The sequence below is a fragment of the Anomalospiza imberbis genome, assembly GCF_031753505.1.
Source record: "Anomalospiza imberbis isolate Cuckoo-Finch-1a 21T00152 chromosome W unlocalized genomic scaffold, ASM3175350v1 scaffold_31, whole genome shotgun sequence".
Taxonomy (NCBI): domain Eukaryota; kingdom Metazoa; phylum Chordata; class Aves; order Passeriformes; family Viduidae; genus Anomalospiza; species Anomalospiza imberbis.
Window position 1 is genome coordinate 3,635,858 of NW_027099315.1, and position 26,608 is coordinate 3,662,465.

Here is a 26,608-nt window from a genome sequence, read left to right on the forward strand (position 1 = left end):
ATAAACGTGGGTTTTTCACTTATACCCCCTGGTATCCATTTCTCTCATTGGCAGAATGAAAGGGAGTTATTGAAGTCCTTTTCCTTAGCGGAAACGCTCGTTCTAGGGCGTTCTGTCCTGAAATTTGTCTCAAAACTGAGACACTCACTAGCAAGAGACAACTCATTAGCCAGACAGGCTGGTCTGGGTTATCTCATCCATTCATGTGAGGGGGGAGAATGTCCAGAGCTATTGCACCAGCTGATGGTCAGAGCAGATAAGCTCTTCTGTGGTAGGGGGAACGTCCAGCCACAAGAAGGGACCTCCAGTGCATAGTTACATGAAGTGAGAAATGAGTACAATGACCAGAACCAGAGGGGCCCTGCTTCTAGCCAGGTGGACAAAAGGGACAGTCAGATCTATTGGACTGTGTGGATCTGATGGCCTGGCACACCAGACCAACAGGAGTATAAGGCTTCAATTGACACTGGTGCACAATGTACCCTGATATCATTGAGATATGTAGGGACAGAATTCATCTCTGTTTCTGGGGTGACAGGGGGATTCCAACAGCTGACTGTACTGGAAGCCGAAGTAAGCCTGACAGGGAACAAATGGCAAAACCACCCCATTGTGACTGGCCCAGAGGCTCCGTGCATCCTTGGCATAGATTACCTCAGGCGACTGTATTTCAAAGACCCAAAAGGGTATTGTGGGGCTTTTGGGATTGCTGTGGAGGCAGTGGAAATTAGAGAGCTTAATACCTTGCCTGGTCTCTCAGAGGACCCTTCTGCTGTGGGACTGCTGAGGCTCCAAGAACAACAGGTACCAATCACTACCACAACACTGCACCATTGACAACACCACACTAACTTGGACTCTCATCCATGAGATGATTTGTGAACTGGAGAGCCAGAGATTGGTCAGCAAGACTCATTCACCCTTCAGTAGTTCTATATGGCCAGTGCATAAGTACAATGGAGAGTGGAGGCTGACAGTGGACTATTGTGGCCTGAACAAAGTCACACCATCACTGAGTCCCGCTGTGCTGGGCATGCTGGAACTTCAGTAAGAACAGACCTGTCTATCATGTAACCCAGAATAAGAATGATTTCAAGTGGGATCCTGAACAGCAACAAGCTTTTGAACAAATTAAACAGGAAATTGTTCACACAGTAGCCCTTGGGCCAGTCAGGACAGGATGTGAGGCACATGCTTTACTCCACAGATGGGGAGAATGGTCCTTCCTGGAGTCTCTGAAAAGAAGTACGCAGGAAGACTCAAACATGGCCTCAGATTCTGTAGTCAGGGATACAATGAATCCAAGGCCCGTTAAACCCCTGCTGAAAAAGAGATACTGGCAGTTGATGAACGGATTCAAGCTGCTTCAGAAGTGATTGGCACCAAAGCACAATTCCTCCTGGCACTCTGACTGCCGGTGCTTGGCTGGATGTTGAAATGGAAAGTCCCTTCCACACATCATGCCACTGGTGCTTAGTGGTTTTAGTGGATGGCTCTGATTACACAGCGAGCTTGGATGGGAAACACCAATCACTGAGGAGTTTTGGAAGTCATCACAAACTGTCCCGAAGATGATAATTTCAAATTATCATCAGAAGAGGAGGAGGAGGAGGACAAGGTGAGAGGTGCTAAGGAGGCCCCATCATGTTATCAGCTACCCAAAAATGAAAAGCAATATGCTCTCATCACTGATGGGTCCTGACATTTTACAGGGATACATCAAAAATGGAAAGCTGCTCTACACAGTCCCACATGACAAGTCACAGAAGCTATTGAGGGACAAGGTGGATCAAGTCAGGTTGTAGAGCTGAAAGACATCCAGCTGGCTTTATATATGGCTGAAAGAAAGAGATGGCCAACAGTCTGCCTCTAGACTGACTCCTGGATAATAGCAAGCACCTTGTGTGGATGGGTGGACCAGTGGAAGAAGGCCAATTGGCAGCACAGAGGAAAACCCATCTCGGCTTCTGAATTGTGGCAAGAGATTGCTGCCTGGGTAGAGAAGTTGACTGTGAAAGTACATCATGTAGATGCACACGTACCTAAGAGTCGGGCTAAAAAGGAGCATCACAACAACAGACAGATTGATCAAGCTGCCAAGAATAGTGTCTCAGGAAGATCTGGACTGGCAACATGTCTAGGTTTAGAAAGACATGTTTCTGCTAAAGAAGGCAGGAGCCTCCCCTGAAATGGAAAAAATGTAGACCCCTTCCCTCCAAATTGTTATAAATTTGAAATTAAGTGGGGCTCTCAGGCAAAAATATAGGAGCAGGAATAACAGTTCTTTATTAGGGAAGAAAATAAAAAGATAAAATAAACAATGCAGTTGTGGGAACCCAGGACATCCCTCTGCCTGCCATGGCTATCTCGAGACCCTGGCAGGGGGCTCGGAGACCTTGGCACAAAGTCAAAAACACCTGTGGCTTCGATTTTAGCCTGTGGAAAAAGCTGCCAAATTTGTATGAGGAATTACAAGCCACAAGGGTTTGAGTAGTGTGGCAGTTGAATTAACACAGGGTGAAAAAGTAGAATTTTTTGGTTTTTTAGAATGGGATTCAAGGTGACAAGATGGAGGGATTTGGGCGTGTCCTGACCTTCCTCTCCTTCTTCTTGCCCTCCATGTCTTGCTGTGATGGTGACACTTTTCTACTGGTTTAAGGTAGAGACACACTGTCCAACATAAATAATAGATATTGGCACGTTATTGTAAACATAGTACACGTTGTTTTTAGTATAAAATGTGAACACCGCCCTAGAGGGCAGACAGAATGCCATGGCCGACTTGCTAGACAGAGCTTAGCATGTCAGAGAAAGAATGTAATAGATAAGAGAAAATAAACAACCTTGAAAAGCCGACCCTACGCATTCAGACTTCTTCTTTGGTTATGCGAGCTGGGAAGCAAGGACTTTTACATTCTCGGTGTCACCATGATCTTCAGACCCCGAGATGCAATAAACTAAAACAACACTGACAGAGTCAGAACACAACCTGACACCCTGTTGGACAGAGTGTTGGTAGCAATCCAGTTGGAATTGTGGCTGCAGTCCTCCTGGAGTGTCAGGTGTGGTTCTGTTGGACTAGTGATCTTGTAGAAAAGGGTGCAGTCTTCTTCTGAAGAGGCAGTGGAAGAGGCAGCTGTTCTTCTAGGAAAATCCAGTGCAGAAAAAGCTGTGTTGGTGGGCCAGAATCTCAGGTCTATATGCAGGTAGGAATGCTTGGCTCCTCCCTCTGGGTGGAGCATCTCACAATGGGATGTTATAGTTCTTATCAGTCATGCAGTGACACTTTATGGCCCATTATCAGCAGATGTCTCAGTGGAGGGAGGATTGATTGTGGAAGAGGTAAGGAAAAAAACTGCCCACTTAACACAAGACAACTGCCATACAAATGGCAAATAGAATACATCTTGTTTTTCAATCTAGGACACAACATAAAGGTCACTTATTTCTAGCTCGATGGGCCCATAACACCTCAGGTCATCAAGGAAGAGATGTAACATACAGTTGGGCTTGTTACCAAGGGGTGGACTTAAACATGGAGACTATCACCCAGGTTATTCATAACTGCGAAATGTGCTGCAATCAAGCAGGCCAAATGGGTAAAGCCTCTGTGCTATGGGGGACAATCGTTCAAATATAAGTATGGGGAGGCCTGTTAGATTGATTACATCACACTCCTGCAAACCTTGAAAAATTCCTGTGGTTTCATGGCACCCCAGAAAAATTTTGAGTTGGACAACGGGTCTAATTTCATAAATAGCCTCATAGACACCTGGGGCTGAGATCATGGTATTGAGTGGGTATATCATATTCCCTATTATGCGTCAGCCTCTGAGTAAATTGAATGGTACAATAAACTGTTAAAAAGCTCATTGAAACCTGACAGCACACCAGCCCTACTGGTCTTGAAGACATCTAGGATGGATAGAATCTACAGTAATGGTCCAAATAAATGCAACAGACATTTTGGAGGGATGGTCACTGACTATGGGAATGATACATGTGCTTGTGTATATATGTACATATATATATATAGTTGGAAGGTGTAGGATTTGGGCATGACATGGATGGTATAGTATAGGGGGTTGTCTTGGTTTGAAAAGACAGGTGTCTGTTAAGGAAGGCAGAAGTCTCCCTTGAAATGGAGAATGTAAACCCCCTCCCCTCTGAATTGTTATAATGTTGAAATTAAGGGGCTCTCAGGCAAAGATATGGGAGTAGGAATAACAGTTCTTTATTAAGGAAAAAAAAATAAAAATGCAGTAATACAAAATAACACTGACAGTCAGAATATGACCTGACACCCTGTTGGTCAGGGTGTTGGTAGCAGTCCTATTAAATGGTGGCTGCAGTCCTCCTGGAGTGACAGGTGTGGTTCTGTTGAAGCAGTGATCCTGTAGAAGGCTGTAGTTTTCCTTTGAATGTCCAGTGGTAGTGGAGATGGGCCTGGTCTTCCTCTAGGAATCCAGTGGAAAAGAAAGCTGCTCCTCTGAGAATTCAGCGGAAAAGGCTGCCTGTGGTGTTGTAAATATCATATTATATCCAGGTAGGAATGCTTGGCTCCTCCCCTGGGTGGAGCGTCTCACAAATGGGATGATGTAATTTTATCAGTCATGCAGTGAGACTCAATGGCCCATTAAAAGAAGATATTTCCTGGAGGGAGGATTGGTTGTAGACGAGATAAAGAAACCTGCCCCATCTGGTTTTAAGAGGTGGCCCAATTAATATAAGATAACTGTCCTACCTCTAATAGATGTCAATAGAATACACACCCCCATTTGCAACCTAAGACAGGGGTGGATTGTCACCGTTGAGTCAGGAACAGGTGAATAAGTGACACATAGACTCTAGGTCTCCAGAAGGCTAATAATCCTGTTTATTAGAAACCCATTCCTTTTTATACACTATTCCAATACAGGTGGACCTGATTGGGCCTTTAATCAGCACACTGTCACCATTGGCTAATTAAGAAAACACCCTTTGGTAAACACCCTATGAGAAACAACTGTTCAAAACACCAGCTGCAAGATTGTTTTTAATTCTTTCTCTCAGCCTTTTCAAACTCCCCAGAACAATTCCTGGGAAAGTTTATCTGGCTTTCTCTCTCTGACCAGGCTGTCACAACCATAGTGGATAGTATCCTGGTTCCATCCAGGACAGGGTTATTTTTTGCAGTAGCCAGGAGGGAGCGAGGCTAGGACCCATAGGTTATTCTAAACCACCTCATGTCATTTTCCAGGAAGGGGAGAATGGCTCACTTCCGGGTTGGGGTAGCATGGTAAAATGAGCGGTTGGCTATTGTCAGGGGTTTCCTTAGAGGGGTGAGCAATAATGTTTCTCTTCTTGTAGACTTCTGTTGTTAATATTGTTGCTGTTACTATTCATTTTCTTATTTAATTGCTGTTTCCTGTAGGAATGTGCCCCCTGTTGAGAGAGTGACCAAATTATCCTTTGTCTCCTTAAAAAGGAAAAAAGCCTAGAAGTTTCTTTCCTCAGTTTGGTTAAAAGACACCTCATAGGACCTTGGGGACTTCACCTCAAATCTAAGGATACCCAATTGGACAGAAGCCAAAAGGTCCCACCTAGGTAATTCACTAGAAAAACAAGAGAACAAAGGAAGTAATCACTTTTGTGACGTGTTTTAGCAGGAGCAAGAACCTCTTGCCCTCGCTTGGATTTTCTCTGCAAAGAGCTTTGTTATTTTGCCTTTTATTAAAACTTTTCTGTTCCCAACACTGTCTCAGAAGCCATCCTGCTAATTTTATGCCTTCTGAGGTAGCTGAGCTATCTCGAGTGTGATACCTTTCTCTGAGAGCTTATGAGACCTGGCTCGAAGAGATAAGTATCAGTTTACAGTAAATATTTTTTATCTCAACCCATGATCTTTACCTTTTATGCCTCTGTCTTAGGTTACAATGTAAGTTGTAACCAAAAGTATGTATTCTATTACCATCTACATAAGCCCTTAAGATATGCGGGGCAGTGTTCTTTATATTCTCCATGACTTAGCCCTGATAACTCCCTCCAGGAGCTATCTCCACTAATGGGCTATCCTTCTGCACTTGTGCACCGCACTGCTCTCTGAAGTGGTCATAGGGAGGAAGTAAATGAGCTTTCAAACGTCTTCCTCAGAGGTGCGCATGCTCCCCGGTCTCTTGGTCGCAGTTCAAACTGCAAGACTGGTTTTGTCCAGTTTAGGGTTCTGAACAGTCTTCCTTATCATAGTAGCCTTGCTAGCCTTCCATCCCCTCATCCTGTTTTTGCAAGCAGTCTCTTCCTTATCACAATAGCCTTGCATTCTTTCATCCTGCTTTTGCAAGCACAGTAAATGCTAAGCATTGTCTAGTTAGCTACCCCTAATCAATGACTCTTTAACCCCTAACTCCCTTGTATCACCACCAGGGATGTGTTTAGAAGCTGAAGTTTTGGTCACATCTTTCCATCATGCTGGAGATGACCTTTCTGTCCAGAGATTGGGAATTTTCTCCAGAAGCAAGAGGCAAAGCTGGAGGAGCTGTTAAGGAGTCACTCACCAGCTGCCCTTGATGACATCCCACTCTGGTGAGTCTCATCCTTGTTGGTACCCCATGTTGGGAGGACGCCTTCATTATTCCCAACTCCCATGCAACCAAGATAGGAAACTGAGCAAGTGTAGTCCTTCACCTTCATGACCCAACTTCAAATGCTCAGAAGAACCACTACTTTGTCCAAATATATTCATTAAACCACATCACCACTTTATTTAAATGCAAAACAATTTTCTGAAGGTGTCCTTCCCCCCTTGCTGCTCTTAGCAATACAGAGGTGAGGAGGGGGTATCCTTCTCCTGAAGACATACTGCTGACCAAGGGAAGAAGGAAAGCCCAGCCAAGGAGGTGGTTTCCAGTGCATCATGGAGATCTTCACCTTGGCTCTTTGTACAGATGACCGATCCCATTAGAGCCATGAAATTTTAGCAGAAAGGAGGTGTTAGTGAAATGTCAGAATATAGATCTGAGGCACTCAGCCAGTGATTTTAATCTGGCAGAACTTCTGCAAGGGGTATTTTTATTCAGTGGTTTTGTCACACGCAGTTCAGGGATCGTGTAAATAAATGGACTTAAACAGGATGTGTAATCATGTGGAAAAGCAAAAAAATTGCCCTGCCATGAATCTCTCATATTCTGTGCCAGGTAAGATGAGCTTTGAGCAAAAATCCATAACACAAGTGACATATTTCCCATTAGGATCTTAGAAGCATCACTTCAGCCCAACCACCTCAAACATGAAAGCTCCTCTTGGGATTTACAGGAACACTGCCAGTTGTGAAAAACACGTTCACTCTCCTGTGAAAATTAAAAAGTTTAATAAAGGACAATAGGAGACAAGGACCATAGACCAAAGGTTATTATGGCCGGTGCATCTTGGCACTCAGCCAAGAGCACACTTATCTTTGGCGATACCCCTTAAATATCTTTTTCCTTGCATCAGCCCTTTGCACATTCATAGACCCTTATGCATAGTAAACTTTTTTCCCAAACTAGTTTACATATTCCAATAACTGTTTAGCATGGCTCCCCCTTGGGTCTGCCTTTTTAGAGTATGCATATTCCTCAGTTGTGGTTTTCGTCTTTTTTTATCATCAGTTTCAGTTTTGGGCCCGGCCCACACTGTCTTCAGACACTGAGTGCTGATAGTTGGCATATTTGTAGCAGGTTTCCTCTTCATATGTTCATTGGATATTATCCCATCCAAGCAGGCATTTTAACACAAGTATACTTATATCAGCTATTTCACTACTATGTCTAAGCTTAATTAACAACAGAAATAAAAACTACATCTTTATAATAAAGTTATTTTAGCATCACACATATAAAATCCATTTTAATATTTGTGAAAAGCCAGTATTATAATATGTATCTATAACACAGCTCATAACAACATGGATAAATACTTCCTATGTATCTACAATCTCAGAGGGAGGATTTGAATGTCCTCTGCTTTGAAATGGCAGCCTCTCTTGGAGGTCCATGTGGCCATACAGTGGGGCATCCAGAGGGCTATAGTTGTAATGATGAGGGGGAATAAAGAGTATTTTAGGATGCAAATAGTTACATTTGCCAGTGGTAACATTCTAAAAGATGCATTTCCAAGGAAGCAATGGCAAGTCACTATTTTTATGAGTGACTTGATGATCCTTGTCTGTCCCTTTCAACTCAGAATATTCTGTGATCTGTGATTTAGGCAGATAGAGTTGGCGATTTCTACTAAAAACTGCTGATCCCACCGAGCAGTGTTGTGATGGCTAACAACTGGCCTGAAAGCCTCACAGGCACAAGTGACCCTGACCTTAACTTGATCAGCCTATACCTATGATAGAAAGGAAATGTCTTTGGGAGAGAGGGCACTGAGAGGTGGACGGACTTGGCTGCAGCGAACAGAAGCCAGCCAATCCCTGACAAGCATGTACGCAGGCAGCTATTGGTCAGTGAACCGGGTGGCACCAAGATTCTAGCAAATTGGGGTCAATCATATAATAGCAAATACTGAATAATAAAGTTTGCTATTGCCTCATGAACCTTGGAGTGTTGTGTCATGTCTGTCTCAACTGTGATACAGTGTAGCAGTACTGCCAGTACTGGAAGATGTGGATGAGGTTGGATGAACTGGAGTGATGGGCATGACACTGGACTTCAGTGATGTCAAGTCTGAGGTAGACACACAAAGACATGGCAGAATGGAAATGGGAGATTTGGGTGTCCTTGATTGTGAGCCAGCCAGGAGCTGTCAATGCTATTAAGCCATGGATAAAGCAAATGCAATCCTCAGATGTAGATGTTTTCAGTTCAGTCAGAGAGAAAAGAGAGAGAATTCTACCAGGCATAGCCTGGGAAAGTTAGGAGAAGGAAAGAAAACAATTATTATCTCTCCTTCTGTTTATATTGTTTATAGATATGTTCTACTACAGTGTACTATTCATAGTGCACCAATGGTGTGAGAGGTTTTCACTTTGAGACCAATCATATTTCACCTTAGCGATCCCGGCTATAAAAGAGGAATGCTACTTGTTAATAAAGATTATTCTTTGCCTTCTGAATCGAGTCTCTTCATTTCCGTCCCTGCCTCAACAGTGACACTCAGATGTACAAGATGGCATTTTGTCAGAGGCTCATGTAGAAACCCCCCTTGAAAAGGCACTCATCAGGATCCATGAGTTCTACATTCAATTTGCGTGGCCTACAGCTCTGAAAAATTATTTTGACAGGAGACTCTTACTTGTTTCTTTTCCCAGCTCTGCTGTGGTTGCTCTGGATTCACACAAAGCTGCCAGTGCAGCTAGTAAATGTAGAAAATTATTTGAAATTAAACTTTCAGACAGTTTTCCCCTGTCCACTCCAGCTTTTCCATAATATTTACTGTCTGAAAAATGCTTTCTTCCCAGTAGCTGTCACTCAATTTTAATTTTAAACTGAATTACAAATCCAGAAGACTAACCAGCTCCAAGAAAAAAATTTCCAAGGGGCATTTATGAATCAGTAGTTGTAAGGACTCATTTACTTTTCATAACGTTCTTGGTATCAAAATATAGACCAGGGAGGGCTGGATCCTCATCTGCTGTTCAGTTTTAGTAAAAGGAAGACATTCACCTTCTTTGCACCAAATGACAAAAGTAATGCAGGGTTTGTCCGTCACAAGTTTGCATTTTGCAGGCATGCCACTCTTTTCCTTTACAGACAGAAGGGAAACTGCGTCCCTGAGATGCTCTGGAGAGAAAGCCACAGCAGCTGACATTCATAGATAAAGACCCTAAAAAGGAGAGGCAAAATCAAGTAGTATTTCAGCAAATGGAGGTGATGCACTCAGCAAAGTGTGGAAACCCAGGGCAAGGGGATATCCCCCTGTCTGCCCTGGGGTGCTCTGATTCCCAGGAAAACACTGACTTTGACCCTCATTCATGGAAAGGGCCTCCTAAGCCTCAAAGTAAACCAGAGACCACAAAAGTATGAAATAGACTGTAGAGATTGTAGAGAGTAGTTTAGTATGTCACATGGGTGAGAAATTTAGATTTTAGGATTTTCAGCATATTGTAGATAGATGCAATATGGAGGATGCAGAGTGTTGTGTCGAGTTCCTTTCTTTTTTCTTCTTCTTCCTTCTTCTTCTTGGGTTTGGGTTGTATCTTGTAATTGGGCAGAAAAATCCACATTGTGGGTCTTTAGGGGTCAGTTATTGGGTTAGAAAGGGAAATAATCTAGGTGTCACTTCTTAATTGGGTAGTTTAGTTTTAGATTAGACTTAAAAAGACCTTGCGGGCGCGAGTTTGTTTGCCATTTTGTGCTGTTTTCAGGCATGTAAGGTCTGAGTGCAGACAGTGTGCTGAAGTCTTGATAAGATAACAATAAAACAAGAACCTGAAGACCAAAAAAATCCTGTGCGTCTGCTTTTCCTAACAAAGAACTGCTTCAAGGGGGTTTCCCCCTGCCAGGGGAGCCCTCAGGGAGTTGCCCAACGTGGGGCCCGCAAACTCACATTTACACAATTTACAGATTCTCCAGGGAACTGGGGAACTAATCCACTTAATAAAAAGCTTTCAGTCTCCATTTCAAGGCAGACAAACTAAATTTTCAGCCACAAAATTAATCTGCATTGCAACAAATTCTCTGGAGAAAGCAATACAAAATCTAACCTCTTTGGGTAGTTTTTATCAGTTCTTACTTTGCCCCTGAAATAACAATTGCCCCAAAGCCATGTGACTCCTACATAAAAGCAAAGTGGCCTGAGCCACAAGGTGTCAAGTACCGCATGAGAAATTTTAAGCTTTCCATTCAATGTATCCTTAAGTCTAAAGAAAATGACTATGTCTTGCTGGTGGAAAAAAAAATTCAGATGTGTCAGCTCTCCTCTTCCCACATCTGCACCAACCTCCACAGCAATGTTTTCCCTCAGCTGGTGATATACATGAAATAAAATCCGAGTCTGGTGTCCAGCTCCACAACCACCATCAGACCCAGAATTTGTATTTTCAAGCTTCACAAAAGCCAAGAACTCAATGGGGCTGAAAACCAACTCAATTCACTCTCATTATCATCTTGATATTTAAAATACATGGATAAATGCCTCTCCTCTCACCACTGAGAGCCTTCTCACAGGATAAAAACTTCAGAACTGAAGCAAACTCCCTATTTAGCTGGAAATGTAATGAGTTGTTATTATTATTGCTATTTCCATATTGCCTATGAGAAGACTGACAGGCAGTGGGACCCCAAGTTTAGCACAGCAGTTATACTTGCCATCCTTCTCTTTACTTGTGGCTGTGAATTCCCTGGTATAATTTAGTGGTTACCAAATGCAGTTCAGCCTGGCACCACCTCTCGTGGTCTGCAAGGACCTGCCCAGAGCTTCATAGCTAGTCTACACATCCATTTCAAATGGCAGTAGGTCTGAGTTTGTCAGCACTATCTGTCTGTGAGAAAATCTGAGTGTGACATTGGTCTCATTGACCAGCTGAGAGCTCATTGAAAGCTGGGAGAATGGGACAAGGGGATACAGTCAGAGAAATACTGGTGTGAAGGTTGCTCAGACACCTTAAGGACTGCCATGTGTGGCGACATGGAGGCTGTGCAGAAACCACATGCCTAGAAGGGATTCTGCAGAGCACAATGGGCTCCCAACATAAGGAGGATGTGGACCTGTTGGTGCAAGTCCAGAGGAGGTCACAAAGATTCTCAGCGGGCTGGAGCACCTCTGCTATGGAGACAGGCTGAGAGAGTTGGGGTTGTTCAGCCTGGAGAAGGTGGCTCTGGGAAGACCTTAGAGCACTTTCCAGTACCTAAAGGGACTACAAGAGAGCTAGAGAGAGACTTTGGACAAGAGCGTGGAGGGATAGGACAAGGGGGAACGGCTTCAAACTGACAGAGGGCAGGTTTATATTAGATATTAGACAGAAATTCTTGACTGTGAGAGTGATGAGGCACTGGCACAGGTTGCCCAGAGAAGTTGTGGCTGCTTAATCCCCTGGCAGTGTTCAAGGATAGATTGGATGGGGATTGAAGCCACCTAATCTAGTGGAAGGTGTCCCTGCCAACTGTCTTTAAGGCCCCTTTCAACCCAAACCATTGTATGGTTCTATGATGGCCAGCAGCTGCTTGTTACTGGTACCTGCACATCCCCTGGCATCCCCCACTAGTGTTACAGGGAGAAGTGATGGTCCTGCCCTTGTCTGACAGATAAAAGCAAGCTTTTGCAGTCAGGAAATCACTTTTACATTCTAAATGTACAAAATTAAACACATTACAGTGGGGAAAAGTGCTGAATTTGGACAGTTGTAACGAGGGCCTTAGGGCTTTAGTTTGGAGATGTGACAAAGCAGATTGATGAAAGTGGAAAGAAATCCCAAACAAATGTATACTATTTAAATAATACACCATTTTATTTTGTCTTCAAATAGTTTAACCTTTATGCTACAGACTTGTTTTAAAAAACAGAAGGTCTTATCAGTCTGTTTTATTATTATTTTTTCTTCAAAGACCATTAAATACTAGATGGAAAATGAGAACTAAATGACGACTGTTGAGAACAATCTAGAATTTTTAACTAGAGTTGCATGTTTTAAACATTTATATTCTAAGCAATGATTTCTTTTCACTATAGAAGATGCCAAGTTCACACTCCAGCAATTCAGGAACTGCTAAACCCTGAAGGGCTTGAGCCAATGCTTACTAAAGTTCATCTTGGATCAGGCCCAAGTGCATTGGTTCTTAGCCATACAATGGCTATAATTTCTCTTTCCTGCCAAGAAGAGCAAAATCACACAGGCACCTTTTACTCTTATTAAAAAAAAAAAAAAAAAAACCAAACAAAAAAACCAAACAACTTCCTAGTTATCCAGTGATTGCAGTTTTCAGATTGCTCATCACCCTTTCAAATTTGTTAAGAATAAGAAAAAATATGTAGCCTTTAAATAAAAGAAAACTTGCATCAGACTACAATGCATGAATTGTTTAAACAAACACAGTGCACAATTGGAGTAAGCTGGGTTAGGACACAGTTGTTTTTATATATACACAGAAGTCACATCAAACTGAAAAACAAGAGCATTAGCTTGCATTTTTCATAGAAGGACTACAAATGGATTTCTGCAACTTTCTTCACAACTGATGTTCAAAAGACTTTGTGAAACAGGAAAAAGCAGCCACAGTATAAAAAAAAAATACTACTGAATATAGTGCCTAAATAGCACGGGGCTTTTCCCTACTGTAGTGTGAACGGGCTCCATCCATACTCCTCTCCCTACCTCTTTCCTTCCCCCAGAGAAAGAAATCGGTCACTAGAAGCACCACATACATTTTTCTGGCCATGCAATATACTTATATTAAATGTTTTAGAAAGCTTGAAATTGGAATATCAATCCCTTACCTAATTGTTCTTTAAAGTGCCATCTGAGCTGTTCTGCTTTTTTTTTTTTTGCCTGCAGATAAAATTATTGGAAGCCAAATAAAATTTATAAACCAGCCAACACAAAAAGAAAACAGAACTTCCCATGTCCTCATTACTGCCTGTTCAGCCTCAAATGGCAGAAAATATGATGATAGAGCTGTACAAAATTCCCACTAGAAACAACAGGAATACAAAGAAATGTTTTAATTGCACAATAGACATTTAAAGTGAATATAATCTTGTAAAGTCTAATCTTTGGTTTTTGCCTTGAGAAAGGCTCAAAATGACAGGTGAGTGTCAAGAATTTCCATGTACACTACAGAAACTACAGCCTGCTAAAGTAAGTAGTTTTGCTGATTTCAGTAAATATTCTGGTAGAAAGTGTTTCCTGAATCATATCTGAAAAAATAATTCCAAAACTAGTATAAGAGACATGACCTAAAGCCAGGAAAATAGTACAGATCTATTTTAAAAAATAATAATAATTTAAAAAATCGCAACCTTAAGTTCTAATCCTGCAACACCTTTTAGGACAGAGTTTTAAGCACTTGAACGGTCCATCTAGTTTCAGCAAACTGTCCCTGATGAATGTTACAGATCTGCTAAAGTGCTTTGCCAGACTGGGATTTTGGAATTTGTTTGGGGTTGGGTTTTTTTTGAGATGGTGAATGAAGCAAATAAGCAACAGTAGAAATGAGGACTGCAAGCAAAATGTTTCATTTCTCTCCTACTCCAGGCAAGACTCTGATTTAGGCAAAAAAAAATCAGCTCTATTTAAAAAAGAGAGGGATGCTGGGCCTTTTCATTACTTTTCTTTTTCCTGTGCTTTTGCCATAATCATCTGCTACTAAGTCACTATTATTACTATTTTAAACAATAACAAGACATGGTAAATGATCAGTGAAACACAATCGTCAGAATACCCAGAACTGAAGAGTGCAAACTAGAAATTATATTGAAAATAAAAATGCTTCAAATAAAAGCTGTTCAGTGCATATGTTATGGGCCGTTTGCATTAAAGACAGTCCCTCCTGCTGGTAAAATATCCAAATCAGTTTGGGTAAAAATACTCTTGGCCCAATTTTCAGAAGTACTGAATACCCCCAGTTCCACTGAAATCAGTGAGGACACAGCATTTCTCAAAACCACTGATGCTCACACAGCAAAACACTAACTTCTACTAACAAACTCAATACACTGATAAACTAAAAATGTTCTGAAATTGGAGGTGAGAAACGGTGGATGGACATAAGTCTGCACAGTTATTTCTTCAGATTAACACGCACATGTTAGAAACTGTAGATGTGTTTTAAATTTGGTACTGTTAGGCTTTAATTCTGGGACGAATCCTTCTTTGAGAAGGTAAAACCATTTTAAATTATATTGAAATCATACTACATTCTTATGGAAATGAAAAAGATAATGAGTTTGAATTTTGTAAAGCCAAGAAGGGAGCTTCTGAAGTTGAAACTTTAACAATGAACTTCTGTGCCACAAAGGGGAGAAGAGGTGGGGACAGAAACAAAGGTACGCTGCATTACAGTAGATATTTGTGTCTTGTATCCTCATCCAAAGTGAGGTCTACTACTTCTGGGGGTGAAGACCAGTTCTGTTGGGGAGTCACTGCTGTCCATGATTGTGTTTGGTGACTGTTAATATATTGTGAGCTTGAGTCATGCTTCCAAGAAGACACACTCTGAATCACACCTCCCCTGGGATGCACATACCTGTAGCAAGGCAAAAACCACAAAGGATTAAAGCTACTATTGAATTCAGGAGCAAGATTCTTAATTGCAGTGTTTTATCACTTAGGCATCTTGTTAACATGCCCCTCTCTAAAATGTCCTTGTGGATTTTTCATTTGTAGAGTCCATCACATCTTAAATACCCAGTAAACAAAGCTGAGACTAAATTTAAACTTGGTGGTGGTGGTGATTAAATGATTTTTAAGAACTGAATTCTGACAGGGGGTATAAAGTGATATTCCTTACAAAATATGTGCATGGATCTCAAGGATCTTGAAGAAGTCTGCCCTATTATGTGTAATACCATGCATTACTGAGAAGCATAGTTTCCTGATAGCACTTTTACCTGCTGGACTTAAAAAGAGAAAAATTTTAAGTGAGGTTGGATGAGACAAAGAAAAGCTGTCTTTCTATATGAAATCAAATCCATGTTAAAATAAGGAGGTAATGACACTTTCATTACAATAATTAAAAAAGAAAGCTTGTCAATTTGATTATTACAGCCATTACATTTGATACTTCTTTTGGTCTTCTTAACTAAAATTACAGTAATTCTGAGAAATGCTCACTGATAACAGTACAGCCCAACTTCAGCAAAACAATGAATCTTTCAGTGATTATAGTCAACGAGACTAAATCATGTATTTAAAGATAAACACACACTCAAGTGCCTTGCTGAAGTGAGGTACATATCTACTTATTTGCACAGTATTTTTACCTATTACATTCATAGTAGATATGTTATGATTGAAGTACAAGCTAATAATAATTAGTGAAACAACTCAATACAATGAAAGACCAATTTTGTTATATGATAAAGTGATGACAAGAATTTACTGGAGTATTTAAGATGATCATTTTCACCTATAAATCTTAAACAAACACTAGGAAAACTTGATACCTAGTGCTCCAAAAATTGGTTTGCCTCATAAGCACTGATGGTGGCTGCACACATAAGTAGGAAGTGCTTTGGCTGCTGGGGTAAGCTTTTCCCATTTGTTTGTGAATGTGCATGTACTGTATTTCAGGAACCTAAATTTTTTGCATTGCTCAAATATCCCTGACATTTATGTTTTAGTTATTTTTTTATTTATTTTGAGGTCATGCAATTTATTTTCTCCAGAACTACTTAGGTTATGCTCATGTCTCTTGGTTCTCGTTAGCATTTCATGAAATAGAATGAAAAATCTCATTCTATGAGCTGTAACTTCTCTGAATATAAATGTCTCATTGCCTTCTCAGATACACTATTTATTTTTGGATGTGATGTTTTGATATTTAGAATGACTTTTTCATTACTACTTCAGTCTTAAAAATACATGCTTAAAGTACGTATCTATGGATATTCTCAGTTCAGTCAGAGAGAAAAGGAGAGATTTCTACCAGGCTGAGCCTGGGAAAGAGTTTGAAAGGAATGTAAATAATTCACTATCTCTCGTTGTTCACATTGTTTATAGATATGTTCTGCCACCGTGCGTCATTCACAGCACACCAATGGTGTGAGATGTTTTTACTTTAAGACCAATGAAATTGGTCTGCATGATGTTCTCTATAAAAAGAGCAATGTATTTGAAATAAATCAGTTCAGTTCTCTTCTTGTTTTCTGACTTGGAGTCTTCTTTATTTCCATCCTGCCTCAACGGCGACATGTATCTACAAAGAATTAGCAATAAGAGACTGGAACTCTAACAAATGTAGCTGATTTCTTTCTTTTAAGAAGAAATATTTTTAAGCATAACTGGAAAAAATTAAACAAACTAAAAAAATAGTCTTGGTGTCTTAAGTAGATGCCAAGTAATAGTCTAATTATGAAAAACTGCACCAATATGTTAATAATCTGAAAAACTACAAATGATGGACAAACTCCAGGGTATCATGACTCACACCAGTCCAATAATGACATGGAATACGGAGCATGATAAAAAAAAAAAAGTGTGAGCAAGAGAACAGAATCCAAACACCATGCTAAGCATGTAAAAATACTGATCAAAAACCTAAACCTTTTCCAAAAGACAATCCTGAAAGAAGCCCACCAATATTTCATAGCTGCAAGCCTAGACCTGCAAGAGAAATACAATTCTAAATAGTATTTGAGCAACTGAAACACGTGAATATTTAACATAGCCAGTAAAAACTAGTCTGTGGGAGATGATAGATGGTTACATGAACAAAGGAAAGCACAAGTGTGCTTTAAGTCTCTTTGTTGAAATTATTTCGGTCCATATCTACTAAAACTGATTTTAAATGGCAGTTCTGCATTTACTTCACATTTCCATTCTTGTACACAGTAAATATTGTTGAGGCAAGAGGCATGGAAAGTTTTTGAATAGGGGACCTCAAACAGAAGGGTTGTGCATGCATAGTGCTAGACAGATTTACACAAACTAGTATTGGAGGACAAGTCCACACTGCTTATTATTGGCACAAAGATACTCCAAGCCCTGGGTCTGCTGGATAAACAGTCAGGAGAGCTACTTCCTATGAAATTAGTATCTTCCAGAAGAGTTAGACACTCAAGGTCTTCCATTATTCTAAAAGCAAAGACTAAATCTCTTCCTTCGGGACCTTGAAATTTCCTTTTTTCATATTCAACAGCACTGGACTGTGCCCATACGATCTGTACAGTTTCCTGCCTGGGAAACTGGGTCCTACACACCTTCCTTCTTTCACCAAGAAAGATGTGGTGAACGCACAACAAGGAACAGCTCTGCTTTGTTCCTCACATGCCTTTTCTGACTCCAAGCATCCACCATATCCACCAGGCAGCAGACTAGTTTTAGAGGAACCTTGTCCATATACTGTTTTAACTTGCTTTTATTCCACCAAATTGACACTCCATACTATATGCAAATGCCAGTCTTGTCCAACTGTTTCGTAATATCTTAAATCAAGGAAAGATCATAGACTAAAGATGAAGAGTAACATCCAAAACATGCCTAGTAAGAACAACACCTGAAGCACAGCTTGACAGCTTTCTATCTGAGCTTGAGAGCAACCTCTGGTTTCCTTACTCTCCTCTATTTTGGGGATTTGAACTCTTGTATCCTGAAATAAAACCAAGATTCGTGAAGATATGATTTTCAATCTAAAGGGGTTATCTTAAGATATAAGCTATTGAAAAGTTAATAGCATTTTTACAACTACTGATTAATTAAAGTGGAAGCTGATTAAATGCTTAAAGGTAATATTTGAAAGGAAACAAGAACCTATAAAAATATTTTCATTTCATTATTTGCATATTCACACTATGCCTTTAAAATCTGAATTCCTGATGTCTATACATTTGGTATCTCAATATTTGGTACTTTAATAGTACATATCTTTAGCCTGTTAATGTTTGATATCAAATCACAAGCTTAATAAGAATACTTATCAAGTTGTTAATGTTCTAAAGGAGAATACATTCTGATATCACCGTGACCAGTGGAATAGACAAAATGAGTGCAACATTTGCTACCTCTTGGGCATCAGTCATGGATGGATAACCACAGCAGTGAAAGTCAGGATTTTTTTTCTTTATTAATTTTGGCAATACAGATATTCTGATAAAATTAAATAAATATTAGAACAAGAAAAAGGAATTCATACCTGGCATGTTCCTGAACTCCAACAATCTCTACTTCACTATCAGAAGAGGCAATATTAATTTCTTCATTGATCTGGTCATTACTTAAAGATATTTTGTCACCTGCAAGGAAGCCTGGATCCAAATGACCTATAGATGGGGAAAATGCAAATACAGCCAATGTTTAACAACTTACATAACTCAGAAATTAGCTGAAAAAGGAATTTCCCAAGTGAACAACAAAAAAATACTGTAACACTGCAAATGGAAATGTTTTTTAGATTAAGTTATCCAACTTTCTGTTTATCACCCAATACAGGATGACCACTGGATTTATCCAGTCTCAATAGCTCCAGTGATGGTGTTATCACACAAATGTGAACCAAGTCCGATTGTTGCATCAAGAACATTCAATTTAATTAGGATTTCCAGCTGTTATTTTACGACAATACTGAGTTAGACTGTGCCTAAACCCCTTTGAAATAAAGAAACAAGACCATCTAATGCAAATAAATCAAACTCAGTGGTACTGTGACAAATAAAGCCTATAGGCTGGACATAGATCTCACACACTGAGTAAAATTTTTTTTTTTTTTAAAGGGGAAGCCAGTCAATGAAATAAAAACCAAGAAACCCATCAGTTTCTGGCCATGCTGCTTCACACATCTGCTCTAACATTATTGCAAAGACTTTTTAAAAAAACCCTCTGTTTTTCTCAAGTCCCATATACAGCAGTGTTTTTTTAAATTACAATTCCTCAATGATCTCCAGTTCCTCAGTCTGTCCTCGCTAAATACTAAGAAGGTTCTTAACCCCAATTAATGAAGCTCTTTTGGGACATATTAAATAATATTTTCAAAGAAAACATAAACTAGACCAAAATATTTCTTTTACAGTACATACATTATTTAAAAAATCAATTAAAAATAAGATTTAAATTGAAAAAGATAACTTCTATTTTTAAAAATGTTGTTTTAGGGAACAAAAAAAGACAATTACTTCTACTGTCTCTTTAGCAGTAACCTGGGTGATGCTGGGCAGCCTCGAAGCAGATGACACTACCTACTCCTTGGGAACCACTCACTCATCTGTATTACACATGGGAAGAATCAGTAGTCAAGCAGGAAATTTGAGAGAAGGTGACTATATTATGTATATCTAGCTTTAATAGGCATCTCTTCAAAGATGAGAGGATGTAACAGTTTTACAGTGATGAAAAGTTTAAGACCGAATGAGCCCCTTCCCCCTTCCCTCCCTCATGACAGTGGGGGGAAGAAAAAAAAACAAAAAATGAAACTACAAGAAGTTAAAAAATGTTAGAGCCACAATTTTACTAAATAAAATATCAATAAACACAACAATAAAAAATAAAATTGTACAAAAGAGGGAGTGGTTTAACCAAAAAAAGCAAGGTGCTGATGATGTTTTGGGGTTTGCCTTTTCTTCTTTTATATGTTTTCTGTATTTTTCGCACATATATTTGTAGCTCTGTAGTTTATTGCATTAGTGGCTAGTTTTCCTGGTACTTTTCCATGGCCTTTCCCTAGGCAGGAAGACAAAACAAATTCCAGAGCTCCAAGCCCCAGGGCGTACAAGGCCTCTATGCTATCTTAGTTCTTCCTGGGAACCAAGATTGAGAACAAGTCTTCAAGATACATTTTCATGGACAAAGTACAGCTAGTGCCAAGGGGGGAATCCAGAGAAGGGGCTTGACCTGGGGGGGAACTGCATCACCACTTGTCCTCCTAATTGTTGCGTTTTATCAATTATGCTAATTTCCTAAAACCTATAAAAATGTACTCACCCCTGGGCGGATGGGATTTTGTGGACATCTTTCCATAACTGCCCCTGAAGACCTTCAAATAAAGATCTGCTCTTATATTACCTCCTGTCTTAGGGTGGCGTTAGTATGCTTGTATCCCCAATCGGGTGTTCTGTTTATGCTGGATATTCTATTCTGTGCCTTCAAGACTGGCTCGGAGAGTGAAGGCGGGGACAAGAAGAAGCACGAAGTTTTGTTATCAGCCTGCACTCACTCCTCCACAGTATGATGGAACACAAAACTCCACTGTGTTGTCTGGGCAGGGACGGGGCAGAACAAAGGGCTCCTTTGCTTTTTAGTTAGTTTAGCTAGCTGAGGCAGTCCAAGTTTTCCCTGGTCTGGTTTTCTTTCCCTTTTCTGGGATCCGTTTGAACCTGCTCTGGACTGGGACCCAGGGAAACACCGAGAGCTCACACTTTGTGTCCTACCGGGGCCTACTCTGGGCAGCAGCCTTTCCCAGTGCTTGAGGGACTGATAACAGAGCGACCACTCCCAGGAGAGACTTTCTGAATTTGTCATCTCTTCAGAGCAACTAATGAGTTTCGTCACCTGGTAGTGTTCATTTTGTGTGCTGAGTGTGAAAAATGCATATTTTATGATTGGCTTTTCGCAAATATTAAATTGAATACTATATGTATTATGTTATATTGATTAGAAGTGCTGTATTAACATTTTAATAGTATGGTAAATGTAGTTTTGTAGTTAAAATAGAACCTATGTATGTGGGTTTTTTTTTTACTAACTCAAGCAAGAGATGAGATAATGAAGAAACCCTTCACACAGAGATGACAATGATGGGGGCCTATAAAGAATTACTGCCTCCTTATTGGAAAAGACAAACATTCTTCCACCTTCTCTCCGTCTTTATGGAACCACCAGGATTAAGGGGAAGAAGTTGACAAAAACCAGAAAAGTTCTTAATTTGCAAGGAATTTATGCATCATGTATGAGATGTATGAATATGCAACAGGCTACTGCTTTTAAAGATTATTCCTTTGTTCACAAGGCATGCTTATTGGGCTTAAGTGCCCGAGAGCATCCGGACTTCCGTAATTCTTTGCTTTTTATTGTCTTGTAATTGTCCTAACTCTAAATTTTCATTACTCTAGTTGTATTACTATTTTTATAACCATTTTATTATTATTAAACTTTTAAAATTTTAAAAACCAAGTGATTGGCGTTTATAACACTGAGGAATGCTTTGCCTGTTTAAATAAACAGGGTTTTTTTCTTCACTTCTCTCAGAGGAAATTTTCCCAAACCGGTTGGGGGGAGGGGCTGTGTGGGTTGGCTTTCTGAGGGGGCCCTTTTTGGAGGTTTTCTCCCAAATTTGCCCTAATCCAGGACACCTCCTTACTAAAAATATCTCAAGTGCATATGAGAATATATACATGTCCAGGTGCCACATCCACTTGAATAGACATGATGGCCAGGGGGTTCTATATTCCAACACATGAATGCCTCGATTAAAATTGTGACTCTAACTTCTGTCTCACACCCCACACGGGACAGCAAAAATTTAAGGGATTTACAGTGAAGAAAAGTTTAAGACTGCATGAGCCCCTTCCCCCTTTCCTCCCCCATGACAATGGAGGGAAGAAAAAAACTAAAACCAAAACTGCGAGAGGTTAAAAAAGGTTAGAGCCGCAATTTTACTAAAATAAAATAGCAATAAGCACAATAGAAAAGAAAATTGTGCAAAAGAGGGAATGGTTTAACCAACAAAAGCAAGGTGTCATTGGGCCCCCTTGAAACAAAGAAAAGTTGGCTGCCATTCCAGGGCAGCCCATGTGGCCTCTGTGAAACAAAGACAAGATGGTAGGGGCTTATGGAGTGATTTCGATGGTAGATGAGGGGTGCTGGAGCTGCCTGGAGCAGCTCCAGAGGAGCAGCTCCAGACCTGCAGTGGAGGTTTTCCAGCTCCGTCTCTATGGCAGTGGCAGTGGCAGTGAGTATCTCTCCCTGCTGAGTTCAGTTTGACACCAGGTTCCTGCACTGCCACTGATGAAACAGAGTAAAATTTAACAGGTTAGAAAATCCATTTGGATTTAGATGAAATGTGCTGTGTAGTAACTTGCTAACATAGGTAAAATATGCTGTTTAGTCTGTTAGCTATGCTGTGCTTGTAAAACCATCCCAGCCAAGAAGAAAGATGTAGAACAATTTCTGAGAGAAAGGGGTCATGATCTGGATGTTCATGATTTATATGTTTGGAGTGAAGGTTGAGCTACCCCAGCTGAGGCCTCAGATGTGGGCCTCGGAGGCCTTAAAGCCTGTGGCGCAGTTAAGAATAAGTTTGCGGTGCAGTCAGAAATTATGTTAAGGTATAACACAGTGTACTGAGCTATCTAGGTGTGAATTAGTATAGGTCTGCAGTGTGAAACTTTAGCCACCTTAAGACAGGAACAAACAATGTTTGCTTGCCAATGAGAGTGTGCTCACGATTGTAAACTATCTGGAAGTGTATAAAAACTACTGTCTGTAAACAACAAACGGAGAATGCATGATTAGCCATATTGGTTGGGATCTGCGTTTGTTCCTGTCCAGCCTACCTCTTTATTATAGGTCCCTGCTTTACGTGGCGCCCGTGAACAGGGACAGGAAGACTCCAAAGAGTTCCAAAAAGTCGTTGCATTAATAACGACTGTCACTTCTATGATAGTTGATGGGGAACGGCCCCCAAATTGTTTGCAGGAGGGAGCGACGGGGGCCTCAGATCCCAAATCACTTTTAAAAGTGACGGGGATTGGAATGCTGGAACATTGAAGCCTCCTGTGAAAGGTCTCCAGGTTGTTTTTGTGTTTTCTCAACTGGGGACCGCGGTAGCCTCTGGAGTTCACGCATTGCCCGCGCTGCAGAGGTAGAATACCTGCGCGGCGGAGGTGGACGAGACGGAGCGTGGTGGCTGGAGCGGTGTCGTGGCTGTGTCATTTGGAAGATACGGAGCGCCCCGCAGTGGTTGGAAGGTAAGCCGCGAGCCGAGACAGAGGAAAGCAGTCAGAATGGATAATGATTGGGACACGGCTTTGCGACTTTTGATTTATATCCTTTCAAAGAGAGGTGAAAAACTAAAGGACACTGATTTAGAGCAATTAGCCCTATGGGCGAGAGATAAGGGCAAATTACAGAAGCCCTCACTCCTCTTTAGCGAGACAGAATGGCAAGAAATAGGGCAACTACTTTGGAATTCGGCTGTGGAGGGTGGAAGGGACAAAAAGACCGTTTTAGAGTTCAGATCTGTTGCAAAGAAAGTCTTACGAACCTTGCAAAGTATGTCCGCTGAAAAGAGAGCAGCCGAGGCAGAAATTCAGGCGTTTGAGGGACCCGGGGTTGAAAAAACAGAAATTCCGAAGCCATCTCGGGTCGAGAAATTTTTTGGTGTTCATAATATGCGGCCAATGCGCGGACAGAAAGCTGTGGTCAGCACCTCCGTGCAGGAAGTTGTAGCTCGCCTGGAGACACGAGCGCAGGCAGCGGAAGTGACTCAGCTGCCTGCCAGGCAGAATGAGGGACAACAGGAAGGGAGACAGCCGCCCCACTCCTGGGGCGGGGGGAAACCCGAGGAGACAAGGGGAGTTGATGACAAAACGGGGCTGGCTCAGGTGACGGAACACTGGAGCGGAAACCAGGGCGGAGACCAGGGCAGCGAGGGGAGCGAGGCGGCACTGCCCCTGCACCCCCCAGGAGGCGCGGCCACTACCGCTGCCGCGCGTGAGCGCGGCAGAGCCACCCCGCAGCCAGTGCTGCCGGCAGAGATGCGTGCGCGGGGGGGCGGCTTTGAACCTGGCCGAGGTGGCGGGACAGCAGAAGCCACGACACAGACGATAGAGGTACAGCCTGCAACAGCCCGGTCACGTCACACAGAGGTTGCACAACACTGTCCGCTCCCCTCGAATTCTGACACAGACGAATCAGATTCAGACCCTCCCAATTTTAATAATCGTAACAGGAGGCGATCACAACATAAAACACCGAAAACAAATACTTTACAGCAAAAAATAGCCCAGCTTGCCAATCTCTCAGCTCAGCCAACTCAATTAGAGGACTCTTCCTCTGAGCAACAATTAACATTACCCGCTGTTTTACACAATCCAATATGATCCCGGTGGGCTTCAGTGGTGAAAAATGATATTTTAGATGGGGACTGGGATGCCGCCAAATCGTTAGCATGTCCTGTTGTTGTAAGAGACCAGAATGCCACCTGGGGAAGCCTCGGAGTGGATGTGGCCACAGCAGCAGAAGTCACTCTAAATGATAAAAAGGTAACTTTAATTCCTACCAATGTATATGGTCCAATGTACAGCACAATTTCTTTAGTTGGAGGTTTGTTGCTGGGAAGATCCTCCACAAGTAAACAAGGTGTGATTGTGATCCCAGGTGTCATTGATGCAGATTACACAGGACAAGTGAAAATAATGGCCTATGCCTTGCAGCCACCTGTGACGATTCCAAAAGGAAGCAAAATTGCACAAATTATAGCAATGGAAAATATATTCCCACATCACCAGTGTCCAAAACAGCCAACCGAATTCGAAAGAAAGGACAATGCCTTTGGATCAATGGGACACGATGTCTTTCTCACAATTGATATGAAAGATCGCCCACACAAGAAAAGAAAATTGCAGCGTGGTTCCCACTGTATCAAATTAGAACCACTCCTTGATACAGGCGCCGATGTCTCAATTATTAATCAGATGTACTGTCCATCTAACTGGCCTCTGCAAGCTCCAAGTTCCCACATCATAGGTGTGGGTGGAATGAAAATTCCTTCAATAAGCAGAGACCCCATCAGCATCATCTTTGAAGACAATCAAGTTATTGTGACTCAATTATATGTCATGCCTTTGCCCAAATTGCTTCCAGGATTGATAGGCAGAGATGTGCTTTCCCAGCTTGGAATGGTTCTGACCACAGACCAGCATTTTTCTTAGTGGCCACTACAGAGCCATCCTCAAGATCACCTGGTTGACTGGGACACCTGTGTGGATTGAGCAGTGGCCAATTTCAGGAGAAAGGCTGCAGATTGCTGAACAATTAGTACAAGAACAAATGATCAAAAGTATATAGAGGTGTTAGGTTTAAAATTAACAACCATTGAGAATAAGGAAGAAATTAGCAAAGAGGTATTAAGTCAAGTATTTCCTGGGGTATGGGCCTCTGATGTACCAGGGAGGGCGAAAAACGCCCCCGCGCCCATAGTAATTAAGCTTAAGGAAGGAGCACAACCAGTAAGAATTAAGCAGTATCCCCTGAAAAAAGAGGACAGGGAAGGAATTAGACCAATAATTGAAAATTTTCTGCAGTTAGGGTTATTGAAGGAATGCCAATCTGATTTCAATACTCCCATTCTACCTGTTTGGAAACCTGATGGGTCATATCGGATAGTACAGGATTTGAGGGCTGTCAATAAGATAACAGAAGATTTATATCCTGTAGTGGAAAATCCATACACCGTACTAACTTGTTTGACACCTGAGCTAAGCTGGTTTACTGTTTTAGCTCTGAAAGATGCCTTCTTTTGCCTCCCTATCCACGAAGCCAGCCAGAAAATTTTTGCATTTGAATGGGAAAGCCCTAAAAGTGGGCGTAAAACCCAGCTCACATGGTCGGTGTTACCCCAAGGCTTCAAAAATTCCCCTACTCTGTTTGGGGAACAACTTGCAAAAGATCTAGAGTCCTGGGAAGCTCCACAGGAAGAAGGAAGGCTATTGCAGTATGTGGATGATCTTCTAGTAGCCACTCGGACGAAGGAAGCATGTGTGGTCTGGATAGTAAGCCTTTGAAATTTCCTAGGGCTCCAAGGATACAGAGTAGCAAAGAAAAAGGCACAGGTGGTGAAGTAGACGGTAATCTACCTGGGGTACGAGGTCAGTGCTGGGCAACAGACATTAGGGCAGGCTCGCAAGGAAGCAATATGCCAAACCCCGAAACCCCAGACAATAAAGGAACTCTGAACCTTCTTAGGCATGGCAGGGTGGTGTCGGCTGTGGATTTATAATTATGGACTGCTTGTCAGACCTCTCTATGTTCTTATTGCCAATGGAAGTTATTGGATGTTGC

At 41.4% G+C, this 26,608-nt stretch overlaps 1 protein-coding gene across 2 annotated transcripts in view; it reads right to left on the reverse strand.

Annotated features, from left to right (window-relative positions):
* Positions 1 to 9,131: 9,131 nt before the first annotated feature.
* LOC137465599 (protein ARK2N-like) overlaps positions 9,132 to 26,608 on the reverse strand; it is an 83,525-nt gene continuing 66,048 nt past the window's right edge. Inside the window, exons 4-5 of one of the 2 annotated variants that reach the window (XM_068177669.1) lie at positions 18,750 to 18,876; positions 9,132 to 9,786 (exon numbers count right to left, since the gene is read on the reverse strand). In XM_068177669.1, coding sequence (XP_068033770.1) covers positions 9,708 to 9,786; positions 18,750 to 18,876 — 206 coding nt within the window. In that variant the 3' untranslated portion in view covers positions 9,132 to 9,707. Of the gene's footprint in view, positions 9,787 to 13,617; positions 15,144 to 18,749; positions 18,877 to 26,608 lie in introns of those variants that run through there. The other variant, XM_068177667.1, reaches the window with a different exon arrangement.